Below are 15,526 nucleotides of genomic sequence, written 5' to 3' on the forward strand. Positions count from 1 at the left end.
GGCCAAGGCCCACCTGGAATTTAATCTCCTGGTACATGTCAAAGACTGCAAGTGCTTCTGTAAACCTGCCAGTAACAAAAGGAAGACTAGGAGAAACATCAGCCTGCCACTGAATGGAGCTGGAGTCCTGGTGACACAGGATACAGAAAAGGCAGAATGCCACCTTTGCTTTAGCCTCACCGAGTAAGACCTGCCCAGCCAAAGACACTGGATGTTAACATGGTCGTGACCTTAATGGTAGGTAGCTGGCAGTTTCACATGCAGGGTGCACGCTGAACTGAAAAAGAGCGTATCTTAAGCTTTTTTTCCACAAAAGTTGTTGCCCCTGTGCTAGAGACAGGATTACATTGTTTCTTTGAATCACTGATGCAGCAAAGGCTCCTGCTGCACATCACGTGTATTACACCCATCCAACAGGAATCTGGAATGGAGCCAGGCCTACATTTCATTTCTGTTGTGACAAAGAATGAAAAAGATGTAGGTGAATCAAGAGTCTCTAGCTGTATGCCCCAGAAAATTATAGAATCAGTAAGGTTGGAAGGGACCTCTGGAGATGACCCAGTCCAAACCTTCTGCTCAAGCAGGGTCACCTAGACTATATTAGACAGGGTTGCATCCAGGTGCATTTTGAGTATCTCCAGGGAAACCTGTTCCAGTGCTCTGTCACTCTCACAGTGAAGAAATTCCTCCTCCCGTTCAGGCAGAACTTCCTGTGCTTCAGTTTTTGAGGAACCGCATTTGAGACAAGAGCCATTTCAACAACTACCTTTATAAAATGAAGCTCATACCACTCATGACAAGGGTCTGAAGAGACTGCCAAGAGATGCTTTCTAGACTGTTTTCCACTTCACAGATTCAAATTATTGCACATACACTGTAATTCTATCAGCCATTCCCAACAAGAAAAACTGAAGAGTTTTTTTTTCTCATGACATCTTTGCTTTAAAGGAATACAAAAGTATACGCTGCATCCGAAGGCAGATGGTGATACAAGATTAAACTACCATACTAGAGGTTAAAGATGGACCTGTTTTCTCAGCATTTCTCATGAAAGAACATTTTTGCCAGGATTTTTCTGTAAACAGCAGTCTAAAATACAAGTTGGGGGAGGTGGCTTCTTTAAACCAGTATCTGGTTTAAGAAAAGAGGCAATGAACAATTTTGTAATTATATTGGAAATGTTTCATCTACAATAATTAGAACATTAATACAGAATTTTTCAAGGATCAGCTTAAAATAATGCACACAATACATGAATTTCAGAACAGCCTAGATGTATCAGTTGCTTGCATTCACTGACATCTATGGTTCTCTCCTCTACAAGCTCATGCACTCCCAACAGCAGGACTGCTACTGCTTTCATTAACATACCACTCAAGGGTATGTAATTTCAGTAATCAAGGTGGAAGTCAGGCTTCACACACCAGCAGACTGAACAGACTCCAAACAGCACACTGCATCAATAAACCCTGGAGGTTTTTCCTCTTGCATAGTAGTGAAAGAAGCTCCTGCAGTAGCCAAATGCCCACCAACTTCACAGTGTGGAACAGCAACCAAAGAGCAGTCAGTGATGAAGCAAAGCTTCACATCTAGCTCAAAGATCAGGACCAAAGCTGGCTAGGGAAGGGACTATTTGACAGTAAGTGCAGTAACTTGAGACAGCTGGTGAAGTGTGTGGCTGAAATGGGCCTGTGAAGACTGACCACATTCTTCTCAGGTTCATGTATTACGTGGTTGCATTAGAGCCAGTCTTTACTTGATAAACACCAGTACATGCCCAGAACATTAACAATTTATCCTAATTAGTACAAAATTTAACTGTATCTTACCATGAATTATAAGTACTTGTGCATATTTTATTAATAGTAAGATCTAGAATACCAAAATAACACCACAGAATCTTAGTCTAAGCCTGGGCAATTGCACACATACAGGAATTACAAGGCTTGAAATAAAGACAAGCAGGGAAGGGAGTTTTCTTGACCAACAGGCAGGGGTGAAGTGCAATCAACTCCATCTGAGTTTGCATCCTGGAGCTTTATACAAATTGCAAAGTCATTTTAATTACTTAGTTTATTTCTTTATGCTTTTAGAAACAACTATGGCTGAATAAACAACAAATAGCAGGAAGTGAGGGTAAACTGCTTGTAGTCCTTCACTCATCCACTAATGCATACAAAACAAGCATCACATGTTATTCACTGGCCCTTTTATGATGTCTGACATTGAACGCCACCTCTAGGGTGATGCTCATCATCTTCATAGGCTTCTCCATTATAGTGGTGTTTCCTTTTTTGAGATGGATCAAAGTCCACTAAATCCACTTGTTCCATTTCCTCAGTTTCTTGTATCTCCTGCCTTGTTGGTAGCAGTTTTTCCAGTAAAGACAGCTTATCTGAGGAGAGGAAGCCACTCTCTGGAAAGTTCACCTGAAATCATTAAAAGCTGCATGCAGTTACAGTAGTTTGCCTGAACCAGCCTTTCTCCATCTCACTCCTTCCCCCCTCACCCCAAGTCAGCTTTATCACAGATTATTTCTTCATCACTGGGTTTAAGTAACTGTGGCAGTTTAATCCCCGCAAAAAGTTAACTTCTACTGGATCTGGTAACTTAACTCAGTTTTATTCAGTATTTGTTCTGCTCCAGGATATCATCTCGAATCCCTACAGAAGCAAAGCAGGCATACATCCCAATATTAGAGATATGCTTGAATCTTCCCTAAAACTGTAGCAGACAAAGCCTGCTGTCACAGCTCCCACAAGCTTCTCTCCAGCAAGGTCAGTGTTTTCCAGCCTACTCCCTTGCTCTAACACAAAGAGCAACTCAGTCCTTCCTACAAGATGATAGAAACTAAATAACATGTCAAACAGATGGAAATTCACAACATATCCAAAGAAATTCTTCTGGTACTTAATATATTTTGAGTACAAAGATGTTTGGGAAGCTTTGGCTTTCGTCTAGCCTATGATCTTTCTTGTTAAATTGTATTTTCTGACTGTTGCTAGATATTCAGATACATGCTAAATATTCAGTGATGAGGGATGCCACAGTAGTAAGCTGATCCACTTACCCTAAACTCTATAATCAGACGTCCTTTTTCATATGGTCTGCGATAAATTGGCATACCTTCATTCAACACACACTTAATAGCACCATGCTTGACAACCTGGCCTAAAAAAAAAAAAAAAAAAAAAAAATCAGAAGGAAAGAAAAGGTGGGGGGAATTCATACAGGCAGAACAAGCAGCTTTAATTTTAACTCCCTTAGGTATGTATTCATGTAGCCTTCTACAGTGTGTTTAGACAGATACAGTGATATGCATTAGTCTATCAAGGACTTACTGCCTGGTAACTTCTGAGTAGGAGACCAGGTTGATATGTACATTACATTCTTTTAACCTCGTTATGCTTCCCAAAGGAAGCATACTTACAAATATGTTATGTGCTCCATCAGTTCCAAGGCTGAAAAAGTAGTTTTCTGAGACCCACGGCCTTCAATTTTCATGAGGTATCCTCAAGATATAAGTATGTCCATGAGGTAAGTTCTGTTACTATATCACGCAAAGAAAGAGTTAGCTAGTGCTGGCCACTATCCAAAATCCCTATTTGTTAAAATTTTGTACTGCAAAGACTAGGAAAAATACTTGGTACCAGCACATCTCTCGTGCAGTTGGTCAGTTGCTTCTGTTCCCTTGAACTTTTTGTTTACAGTTTACATTTGCTAGATGCAGGGACATTTGGCAGAAAGCAAGCCAACACTTACCAGGATGGGAGGTAATAATTATAGTTCTGTTATCCAGTGTTGTGATAGGTTTTTGAAAGCCACATAGTGCTTCAACCAGTTGTATATCCATAGACAAAAGAAGATCTTCATCTTGTCTAAGGTAGAACCAAACAAGAAGAGTCATAGACGGGGAAGAAGCAAAATCAGCTATTAGAAGTGTGGAAGCTTTTAAATTTATTTAAATAAAAAGAAAGAATAAGGCTCAGCTGTATTTAGTTTCATTTCACTGCTCCTTCCCACTTACAGGAAAATTCATTTTTCAACTTCCCAGGGAAGATTAAACAGGCAATGGCAACTCAAAATGGTGGTTTATTATCAAACCACCTTCTAGATTACACCAAGAAATACTAGAATATGGAGTATGATTTTTTTTAACTGCCTATTCTGACTTCAGTAATACAGTGCAAGTGATGCCTTTATGTGTCCAAGGGCTGAGAAAACTTCCAGCCTATTGAAAGAACCTAAGCTACCTCATGCAAACTATTTTAAAGGTCTCTGGAAAAAGACTTGCCCAGAAAGATAATTTTAGACTCTGAAGGGAGATGAGAAACATTCCATCTATTCCAGAAGCAGCATGACTTCAGCATAACCCTACGAGACCAAAAATATCAAGGGAAACCTAAAGACGCTGGAGCTAATGGCAGTGGGCAGGAAGATGGACAGCAACAGACAACAAGTCCCAGGTACCATGCAAAAGTATGGCCCAGATCTACTCTTTGACATAGCTAATCCAGCATCTACTTTCATTAGAACTAACAAATAAAACCAGCTAACTCAGCTTATCAAAAGTGGTCGAACTGATTCTTTAACCTGTAAGCTCAATGCTCTTCAGCACAGTTTCAGCACAAACTCAGAGTTCGGCACCATACAGGACAGGTATACATGCTTCATAAGCACTTTTGATTTGTCATGTGCACCAGCAACCAAAGGGATCAACTGTTGAGAGGCACATCCCCTCCTCAAGAAACAAATGCCTTCCCAAATCCATTGACCTTATTACTTTTCTAAACAGAAACAGTAAGACACTAAGTGCCACACAGTAAATTTGTTAGGTGGTCAGTGTTTTTAATCAGAAAAAAAAGATACCGTATAAACTAATTCCCGTGAACAGTAACTTGAAACAAGGAAGCTTGCAACACCAAGCAGTATTGCTAGGTAACACAAAGTGCCTAAGACATGGTTGATTGTTTGAGTTACTTTTGGTTTCACAAGAAAGAACAGACTGGACTGACTGATTACCCTACCCAGTTCACTAAGGTGGGGAATGAATAGGGGAGAACCACCTTTGCCATCAGACAGACCACCTTGACTTTCATCAGAAGGGAGCCATGAATAGGACATAAAAAGGTTAATTGTCATAAACAGAATCCTTGAAGAATAGTGAAGCACTGCCCTGAAGCTAAATGAGCAACCATCCACCTACACTAAAAGATCAATTTGAGTTAAATGATGGACAACTACCCTAGAAAGAACAAGGAATTTTGAGGACAACAGCTTTTGCAGATATTCACAACCATTGAACAAAATTTTTGAGTTCTCGAAATTCAAGGTTTGTAAACTCTCAATAACTGCAACTTCATTCTATTTGCCTTCCAGTCCCTTCTACTGCAAAGGTTCACAAAAATATTTTGTGCTGTCAGAACACTAACAGTTTGATGAGTTGTACCAGTATTCTTGCACAAGTCAGTATTACTTTGACCATCAAAAACTCACAGTTGAACTCTAGCTATACGATCCTACCTAGTGATGTTGCCAGTAACTACAAAGCCAGTGGTCCCCAAGAAACCTTGCGGACAAGCATCTCAGAAGTAAACACAAAAGACTTGTAGAGTTTTTACCTTGTAAATGTAGAGTGATCTTTTTGATCTAAGACAATAATTATGTCTCCTGGCTCTAGTCCTGGCTCTTGGTCCCCTTCACCATGGAATGTTATTTTCTGACCATCCTTCATTCCTATTGAAGGAAAGAAGTAGTATATCAGCCTTTTACATTATCAAAATAGCTTCATTACATGCACAAGCATGTACTACAAAGATGACAAACAACACTGCATACAACACTTGTTTTGAAAATAAACAACCGATCAGCTCAGATTTTGTAAGTATTAGTAGTAGAGCTACTTATGAAACATGATCTCCGTGCCTGCAAAGAGTAAGAAGCACTCTTAGGAAAGTAATCTTCACTTAAGATTTAACCTACGGGGAAATCACTGTACCACAAATTCTAGCTGCTTCATGCTAGCTTGTGGAATCTGGTTTTCTAAAATGGAAAGATTTAGCTTTTTTCATCATCTCCATGTTTTAAATGATCACATTATATTCTTACCAAACTGCAAAATATTGTAGGATTTTTTCCTTCTGAGCAAAAAAAACAAACAACAAAAAATCCACAAAATACACGCATTACGTAAGGTATGCTTACACATACATGTAGAACAGCTACAGATGATAATCAAGTGCAAATCTGTGGCATGCCATGTGCATGTCAGTATGTCTCGTCTTAGAAACCCTACCGTTCCAGAGATTTCTCCTGCCAAGTTTTGAGCAGCATACTCAGAAGAAATGCATTTGTCATTTGACAGCTCACATTACCCCATCGCTGTGAGGGTTTACATACTGAGTTACATTTTGCCCAACGAGAACACTGTCAGGGTTGCATAGCAAACTTAGTTCTAAGCACTGTAGGCTTAGCACTGTCATTACACCTTATTACTATAGCAGACCTGGTTCCCCTTCACACTGATGCACAGTAGAAGTGATCGGAGTCTGCAGGGTTTCCTAACAGGCTGACAAAACTCACTAGGTAAGTTGAGCCAACAAACAATATATTTGTGTCTTATTTCATCAGCCTAATTAACCAAGATTTTTGCTTGCAAAGTTGCACTAGACAAAAACAATTAACTGCTTACCATAACAAAGGTTTTGGAATTCATTCTTAGTTATGTGTGAAGAAATTGAACTCTTCCCTAAAAACAAGTTCACCACTTTTTAAAAAGGTAGCAACAGGCTACTTTTCTTAATTTGCATTCAATAGTGTTACTGACCATAATACTAAATCAACACCTAGCTTTTACTAAAGCTAGTTTTAGTTTTAGTTTTTTTAGTTTTAGTGCTGCAAAATCTGCATCAGTATATTCAAATTTAGTACCTCAACTTATTACAATCCTCTCACCTTTGTCAATGTGAACTTCTAGTATCTTCTTCTCTCTAACAATTTTTCTGCCATTGCAGCTCTTACACCTGTCCTTGGGGCTGATACGCTCCCCGTGCCCCTGACACTCCATGCACACAGACTGAATTTGTTGCACCATTCCTGGCCCAATCTGGTGAATTCTGATTTGCATCCCCGTGCCTCTGCAATTAGGACAGCATTCTACAGCACCCTTTTTACCACCACGACCTGGAAAGAATACAAATTGTAGATGGATTGTTATGCACTACCAGAAGAAAGCAAGCAGCAGAAAAGTTGCAGTTTCATAAGTAAGTAAGGTGTTTCAGCATTAGTTACCTTCACATTTGTCACAGATAACATTCTTTTGCAAAGCTAATTTTCTTGTTGCACCATTGTACATATCTTCTAAACTTACTGACAACTGGTGAACAACATTTTTGCCTGTAAAACAAAAAGTGTATTTACTCACGCTTGAAAGTTTAGTTTCAAAAATAACAGAGTATTTCCCTATCACTATGCTCAAGTCATATTAAAACAAGTCTTTACAAACTGAGTAAATCAGAAGGCTTTTCTGTGACAACCCAAACAATAAAAACAAAACATATGGAAACTCAGATATTATCTAAGCATTATATGCAAGTTTTTAGTTTTATCCAAAGTGACTGAACATTCATACGACTACAAGGAAGTAAAAGACAGTGTTTGGAGCCAGCAAAGCACTACTTCCCCCTCACAAGATTTCTGGAAACTGAATTGAGTAACTAAATTTTTACAGTCATGAATCAATTAGAACCTTTCTTACTGTAGGCTTAATTTCATCAAGTATAACAAGTTCTGGCTTACTAGAAATACCTTGATACCAAAAAACCCTGTGTAACATTCTGATACAAGTACTCTTAATTCCCTTTATTATCAACAGAATTAACAGAAGCAGCATGATTCTCAAGCATTTAATTATGATTAAAATATTTGTCAGTATATGTAATTTAGACTTTAATTTCAAGGATTTTTATTGTAGCTTCAGACTAGTTCCACTGAACACCACATGAAAACAGTAAGTTTTCAGAAAATGAAGCTGCTTTGCCTACCTTGTTCAAGCTGCAGTTATCTTCAACTAAAGATCACAAAAACATTCATGTATAGGCAGTATATTTACAACACCTCAGCTATGAAGCATTTTAAGACATGCTACCATCCCATTTCCAATGCAGATTATTAAAAGCTGGGCTTACACTTAGATAAAGGTTTTCCAAACATGAAATCTGGTTAGATATTAACACGAGGCAATACATAAGAGATCAAACTACTATTGTATAAACTGAATGGCTTCTTCCTGCTCATTTCAGGTTCTAAGAGCTAAAAACAATTCTTTTGCTGATTTCCAGAAAATGCCTGTAACTTTATTTTAATATTATTTACAGTCTTAGATCTACAGCGTTCACCCAAGGGATTTCAATCCTTTCCACCAGAACAACTACACTGTAAAGCTTGCAAAAGTCTCAGAAGAAGGCACATTACCTCGTCTCTCCCTCTGCATCCTCCCACCACCGCCAAAGAACATATCAAATATGTCCATGGGTGACCCGAAGCTACTACCAGAGCCACCCTCTTTGATGGCCTGCTCGCCGCCTTTGTCATACAGGTCTCTCTTCTTTGGGTCTGACAGTACCTCGTAAGCTTGGGAGATCTGCTTGAACTGTGAAAGACACGTGTCATGCCTCGGACATCCTGACCTTAACCCCCTTCCCCCCCCCCTTCCCGAACTTCATCCTGCCAGCACCCTCCCCACTGGGGCTCTCATTCCAGCCAAGCTCTTTCCTAACCCTACCCCCCTCCCCCAAAAGGTTCCTCCCCCCCCCGCCGCGTCAGCCGCACGGGACAGCACACCCCCCGTCCCCGCTGCCCCGGAGACACCCCCTCCGCCGCCCCCCTCTTCCCGCAAGGGAGGACCGTCTGCCACCGACCTTCTCGCCCTCGTTAGGGTTCTTGTCAGGGTGGTATTTGAGCGCCAGTTTGCGGTACGCCTTCTTCAGCTCCTCGGCCGAGGCGTTAGGCTTCACGCCCAGCACATCGTAGTACGTGGTCTCCTTCACCATGGCGGCGGCCCCCGGCGCGGCGCTCCGGCCCCCTCAGCGGCGGGTGCTCCCGCGCGCGGCGGCGGCGGCGGCGGCGGCGGCGGCAGCAGCAGCAGCAGCAGCAGCAGCAGCAGCAGCAGCAACTCCTCGCCCAGCTCCCGACTTTTCTGGAAAGTTCCGAGCCGGTCCCCGCATCCGGGGACTTTTGAGCCGGCGCGGCCCCTCCCCGGAAATCCCGCCCCGCCGGCTGCCGGGTTCAAAGGGAGGCCAGCCAATACGAGGAGGGGGTGGGGGGAAAAGGCTGGCCAATCACCGCTTCCCATCCGTCAGCTCTTAGGGCATCGCGCATGCTCGCTGCGCTGCCCGCGGACTACGGCTCCCAGTATGCCCCAGCGGTGGCGTCACTGTACTGCGTCGCAACGGCCGTAGCGGCGGTACTTGCGGCGGGGCGCTCTGCTGCCGTGGGCCAGCCGCCTCTTGCTGAGGGGGTCCCGGAGAGGAGGCGATCGGATGGTGCAGGCCCGCTGCGGGAGGCAGGCGGTCATCGTGCTCAGACGGCAGGGTCTCCAAGCCGAAACGGCGAAGCTTTCACCCGTGTTGCCCTTTCCTTGCCTGCCTCCCATTTTACCTGGAGGAGCCTGGGAACACGCAGTGCCTGGGCCCCCTTAGGGAAAAGAAAGCAAAGGAGGAGGGGTGGAGGGATGTCCCTACGTTGGGCCTCACTTCAGCAGTGCATGTCCTCTGTTCTCCTGTAAAGTATCAAGGAGCAAGAGTTACTAATTTCACTGTAAAATATACATGTTTGCATTAAAAACCTGAAACCATGGACAGTCTACTACTAATCTTTAGTGCTTCTGACATTTCGTGGGAGTTACCACTGGCTATAAAGAGCCTGAACCATAGCTTTGAATTCAAACTGAAGCTTCTCAGAAGCAATGAAAGAGGCACTCACAGGAGGAGCCAGGGATGTGGCAGGGACACACAGCAGCAGTGCCTGACTCAAGAGTGCCTCTGCACACATTTGTGCATGTTTTCCTGTCCCAGCTGCAATCCCTCAAACTCGCAAATGCCAGTGGCTGTTTCATTAACTTGGAGATCCATGCTCAGGCGCCTCTGCTGAGTGCCTCTGCGTCCTACTGTGCACCTCTGAATCTTTGAGTAAAATATGATGCCTAATCAGAATATTCAAAGATAGGAGTGGAATAAAAGATTGGCAATTACATCTTACATCCCTTCTGATGATGAAAACTTCAAGATGATACAGCATTACATGCACACTGCACTGATACTGCCCATGCTGAGGTTCACCAGCATTTTGGTCTCTGAAGAGGATTTTCATAGAATCATAGAATCAGTAAGGTTGGATGGGATCTCTGGAGATCATCTAGTCCAAACTCCCTGCTCAGCAGGGTCACCTAGAGCATGGTAGACAGGGTTGCATCCAAGCAGGCCTTGAATATCACCAGAGAAGGAGACTCCACCACCTCTCTGGGCAACCTGGTCCAGTGCTCCATCACTCTCACAGGGAAGAAATTCCCCCTCACGGTCAGGCGGAACTTCCTGTGCTTCAATTTCTGCCCATTGCCTCTTGTCCTGTCACATGGGCCAACTGAAAAGAGTTTGTCCCTGTCCCCTTGACACCCTTCCTTCAGGTACTTGTACACATTGATAAGATTCCCTCTCAGTCTTCTGTTCTCCAGGCTGAAGAAGCCCAGCTCTCGCAGCCATTCCTCATAGGGCAGGTGCTCCAGCCCTCTGATCATCCTTGTAGCCCTACGCTGGGCTGTCTCCAGTAGCTCCATGTCTCCCTTGTCCTGGGGAGCCCAGAACTGGTGCAGTACTCGAGATGAGGCCTCCCCAGGGCTGAGGAGAGGGGCAGGATCACCTCCCTCCACCTGCTGGCAACACTCTTCCTAATGCACCCCAGGAGACCATTGGCCTCTTTGGCCACAAGGGGCCATTGCTAGCTCATGGTCAAGTTGTCATCCACCAGCACTTCCAGGTCCTTCTCTGCAGAGCTGCTTAGCAGAAAACATTTCCATTGATCATTCTTACTGCCCAGCAAAAGGATGTTCACATGAGAACATGCTGTTCCGTTTCTAGAAGATAAGGACATGCAGGTGGCCAAGTGGGAGCTGCCTATAGCTGCCTGTGTTACAATTAGCCATCTCTGTCCTTCCTGCAGCTAAAAGGTATTGCAACACAGCACAGGCTTGTGCCTACTCAGGTCGGCTGTTAGGTGCACCACTATGCTCCATGACGTACAACAGCATTCCACTTAGGATCACTGCACTTCACCTCTTGATCTGCATACAGCTGGCCTTTCCTGAAGATACTGTAATTTGCAGGTTACACCAGCAACCTTATACCTATTACAAAGATGCTTAGAAAGTGGTTACTGCAGTTAATAATATAAAGGCAACAAGAAGTGAAACAAATACTGGGTGTGTGAATAGATGCAAAATAGCAGTATCAATGAGCTAAAGCCATCAAAGTTTTTAGCCACTGTGCAGGAGTTTCATTAGCTACTTGCATTGAAGTCTGAATAATGATTCTGATGTAACACTTGTATGATATCATGGCGCTTTTCATTTTTTAACAAATGACTGTATGTTATTTAAGGTCAATGCCACTCAATTAAAGGCTCTTCAGTATTGCCAGTTCCCCTCCAAATGTTGATATTAGCATGACGCATGACAACCAATCAGCTGCATACAAGGAGGCAGAGGTATTTTTGGCAGGTAATTCTTTGCATTTGGAAGCTGTAGGCTGATTTATTAATTCACTTACCTGCTATAACTTACTGCACAGTATTTCAGATCTAGAGTTAAGGATTTTACTACTTAAGATTAACTATTCTGTGAGACCTTTTCAACTCGACAGTGCTTTTATGTAGGCTTCCGTCTAGGATTTTCCAGCTGTCGGACTGCATTGACCTGTTGCAATGGGTTCAGTGCGGTTAATTTGATGACTATCTGGCAATATCTCAAATCTTCTGAGTGCAGTAGTTGGCCTTGCAGATGCCCATCTCTCAGCTCAATCACAGTGACTGACTGCTTACTGATAAGGCTGTGCTGTGGCAAGCTCTGCTCTTGCCTCACAGGTGAGTCAGTGCCCAAATAAGAATGTTGTAATCAGCTGGAGTTACACAGTTTGTAACCACATAGACCTAGGTAGTACTTAACATACTCTGTATAAACAAAATTACAATTTGATATGTTTTCATAGGTTACAGCCTTGCAGTCTTAAGGGTGCTATTCCAAGAATATTTTTTCTTATAGGCGTGCAATGGTATTTGATTATTCATAACCTTGGTGATTAATAATCCTTCTGTGACTGCTTACATATTTACTCATCCATTGACTCTTTTACCAATCCCTTGTTAATCTCACAGATGACATGCTGAAAAAGGCAGCAGAGATATTGAAGGTGTTATACTTAGGCCCGGGTCTCAGAACTCGGGGGAGTTTAGTTTGTCAGCAATTCATCTTTCTCAACATTGTGCAGCATCTTTTGTAAATACGTGATGATACTCATAAATACACACACGCACACATGCCATACATATATCAATAAGATTGGAATGAGATACACTGTTTCCTGTGTTTTCTACTGAAGATAACAACTAATGAAAGGTTAATAATTATCTTTGTTCTACAGGCTGGAATATTTTTCTTCATAGGAGCTTCAGATATAATTGGTCACACCTCTTTTTTACTTTTGCATTCTGCCATCTCCCCCGTCTTATTGATAATAAACAGACAACTTTGCATTTATAAATCCAGAGTTTTTATGCATAATTGTATTGTCCTTTATTTCGTTTCCTTTCAAGGGAAAGTGTTGACACATTATTTAGGATCATATAGAGTTAACTTTTAGAAACACTAGAATACAGCTGTTAAGCTTAGTTACCAGGCAGGTACGCATACCCTTTAATACTTGTCTAAGCTCTCTTCCTTTAACAGATAGCTTTCTACTCTGGTGCCTGGATTCATTCTTTTACTTACACACTTGGTAAAAAAAAATGCCGAAATGAGTAATTCTATCATTAAGTCTGGCTGTTTATAGTCAAGTTGTTCTTCAGTTGATGACCTTATAAAACAAAAAGACCTTCCAAGACCATCAGGCTATTATAATTTGGCTTTAACTATAACTACTGAAACCATTTCTCTTAAGATTATTTACATCCATCTATTACTAAGTTTGAGCTGTTTCTTTATATTAATTTTTTCTTTATGATCATTCCATATTGAGGCATTTTCCAACCCCTTCTGGTTTCTTGTAATGGTGTTGGCAGTTAAAGATGCTGTTTTTTCTTGTTATAGGCCTCTTCTTGTTCTGCAAACGTGCTTCTAGGGCTCTTAGTTTCTCACATTCTTGTGATTAACCTCTCCAGCAGGATACCATGCATCAGCTATCATCTCTCCAGTAGCTTTGACTTGCAATCTCAAACACTTAACTCTTCCATCTCTGCTCCATATTCCTGCAAGCAACTCTTTGTCACTTCATTTTCTTCCTGCACTCACCCTATGAGAGGTGTTATTTTCTTTGATAGGGTAATGAAGTTAAGATTTATACCTTTTTCTCCCTGTATGGTTTTCAATACAACTGATAGTTTAATATCTTATCCCATGTAGGCTGATTTTTCTTTTAAGTGAGGAAATCTTTTTTGCAATTGCATTTATGTAGCTGTTTTCCATCTTCCAGAGAACAGAGTATACAGCGTTTGGCGTTAGCTTGTTTTCTTACACCTTTGCCTGCTCCATGACCAATACAGTTTGTTAGTCAAATTGTTGTGATGTTCCTGAATATACTCCTTAAGTGAGGTATACAATTTGATCATCAATTTTACTGCTTTGGGTACATTTGCAAAAGCACGAGTTCCCATCCCCTCACACAGGCTCTGTCCCTGAGGATTTGGGAATGCTCACAAGTGAGCTGTCACAGAGCAGCTGAGCCAGGCAAGTCCCTTCTTCCCTCACAGGCGCTGCTGCCTCTTCATTTAAACACCTTGGTCAGGTTCAAGCTAGTTTACAGTTTGGCCAAGGGTCAGACCTTGGCTGTGCCGTGAGGTTTAAGCGTCATGGCTATGTGCACGCTTTATCTCCAGTGAGGCCCCACCTGCACAAAAGACCCCAGCCATGTAGCAGACTCCTGCAGTTGCTTCTCTGTAGCCTGTACAGACCTACAAGATCCCTGGTAAAGCTCTGACGGACAGACCCCACCAGCTGCCGGATTGTGTGCTTGCTGCCCGAGGGTGTGGGGGTTATGGGCATGCTGGGTCTCCTTCTCTGGCATGGGAGACCACGCCACGCAGTTGAGCCCTGTGCTAGCTGCCCTGAAGCATAATGACTACCATCGTTACAACGCAGCTCGCTGACACACGTACCCATCCCCTTGCTGGAGGTCCCCTGCCAGCAGAACTAGAGCTTTTGCTCTGTTTGATTATTTGACTCACTCTCATGTTAGCCTACGCCCTAGTCCTTCCCCTGCTTTTTTTCCACTGAGTTTCAGCAAGTGGTCCGCAGTTGCCCTGGGAATCATCTCGCACCGAGATGTTCCCAGGAGGATGCTGGCAGACCCTGGGGTTTGTTCATAGCGGATGGTGTCACGCTGTGGGATCCCAGACTTCGCCGTGCTCTTGTTGGCCAGCACGCTGCGCGCCGCAGCAGCACGCTCCTCAGCTGGCAGCTCATTGCTGGGACGCCTGCACTGGCTTTTCCCGTACCTTCAGTTAGTCTTCTGTGGCTTTTATTCCACTAAGACATTCCCACTCGCGTTTTGTGCATATCAGAATGTCAATGACAACACAAACCCTTCTTCTTATATATGTATATGTATACGCGTGTGTATATGTGTTTCCCCACTCCTTGCTTTTGGGAACAGGTTAATACTTCAGCTGGGGTGGGACATCCAGATAACGTCCCCAATCCCTGGGGCGCGCTGGACCAAGTACCGTGCAAGCAGCCCCCGGTTTAACCGGGGTATTCAGAGAAAGCGGCGAGGTCAAAGATCCGCCGATCCATCCCTGCCCCCTCCGCCTCCCCGCGGCCCCGGCCCTGGCCCAGGGCCGCGCACGCCGCAGCCGCCCCGCCCGCCCGCTCCGGCGCCCCCTGGCGGCCGTTCGCGACGCCTCTCCCCGCCGCCCGCACTGCCCTGCCCACTGCGCCTGCGCGCAGCACCGCCTCGCTCACACAGCCCGCGCTGGCCCACTGCGCCTGCGCGCAGCACCGCCTCGCTCACACAGTCCGCGCTGGCCCACTGCGCCTGCGCCTCGCGCCGCCCCAGCCTGCACAGCCCGCGCTGGCCCACTGCGCCTGCGCCTCGGCGCCGCCCCAGCCTGCACAGCCCGCGCTGGCCCACTGCGCCTGCGCCTCCCCAGCCCGCGCTGACCCACTGCGCCTGCGCGCCGCTCACACAGCCCGCGCTTGTTCACTGCGCCTGCACGCCGCTCACGTTGTCCGCATTCGCCCACTGCCCCCGCACCTCGCTCACGC

The 15,526-nt window shown here is 44.1% G+C and overlaps 1 protein-coding gene across 1 annotated transcript; it reads right to left on the reverse strand.

Moving 5' to 3' along the window:
- Positions 1-1,154: 1,154 nt before the first annotated feature.
- Positions 1,155-9,132, reverse strand: DNAJA1 (DnaJ heat shock protein family (Hsp40) member A1). The gene is made up of 8 exons (XM_062599276.1): positions 8,919-9,132; positions 8,473-8,650; positions 7,291-7,395; positions 6,955-7,182; positions 5,622-5,736; positions 3,763-3,878; positions 3,071-3,171; positions 1,155-2,429 (listed from the first exon to the last, which is right to left on the reverse strand). Exons 1-8 carry the CDS (start codon positions 9,048-9,050, stop codon positions 2,211-2,213), a joined length of 1,194 nt encoding a protein of 397 aa, XP_062455260.1. The 5' UTR covers positions 9,051-9,132; the 3' UTR covers positions 1,155-2,210.
- Between the last annotated feature and the right edge of the window lie 6,394 nt (positions 9,133-15,526).

This window comes from Rhea pennata, chromosome Z (assembly GCF_028389875.1).
Source record: "Rhea pennata isolate bPtePen1 chromosome Z, bPtePen1.pri, whole genome shotgun sequence".
Classification (NCBI taxonomy): domain Eukaryota; kingdom Metazoa; phylum Chordata; class Aves; order Rheiformes; family Rheidae; genus Rhea; species Rhea pennata.

Bases quoted from the DNA above. Each gene is read 5' to 3' on its own strand.
- DNAJA1 (XM_062599276.1), bottom strand. From the start codon at position 9,050: ATGGTGAAGGAGACCACGTACTACGATGTGCTGGGCGTGAAGCCTAAC. The intron at 7,183-7,290 runs GTAACTAATGCT...TATTCTTTCCAG, and splicing joins TATCTGTGACAAATGTGAAG to GTCGTGGTGGTAAAAAGGGT. The intron at 3,879-5,621 runs GTAAAAACTCTA...GTTCTACCTTAG, and splicing joins GATCACTCTACATTTACAAG to ACAAGATGAAGATCTTCTTT.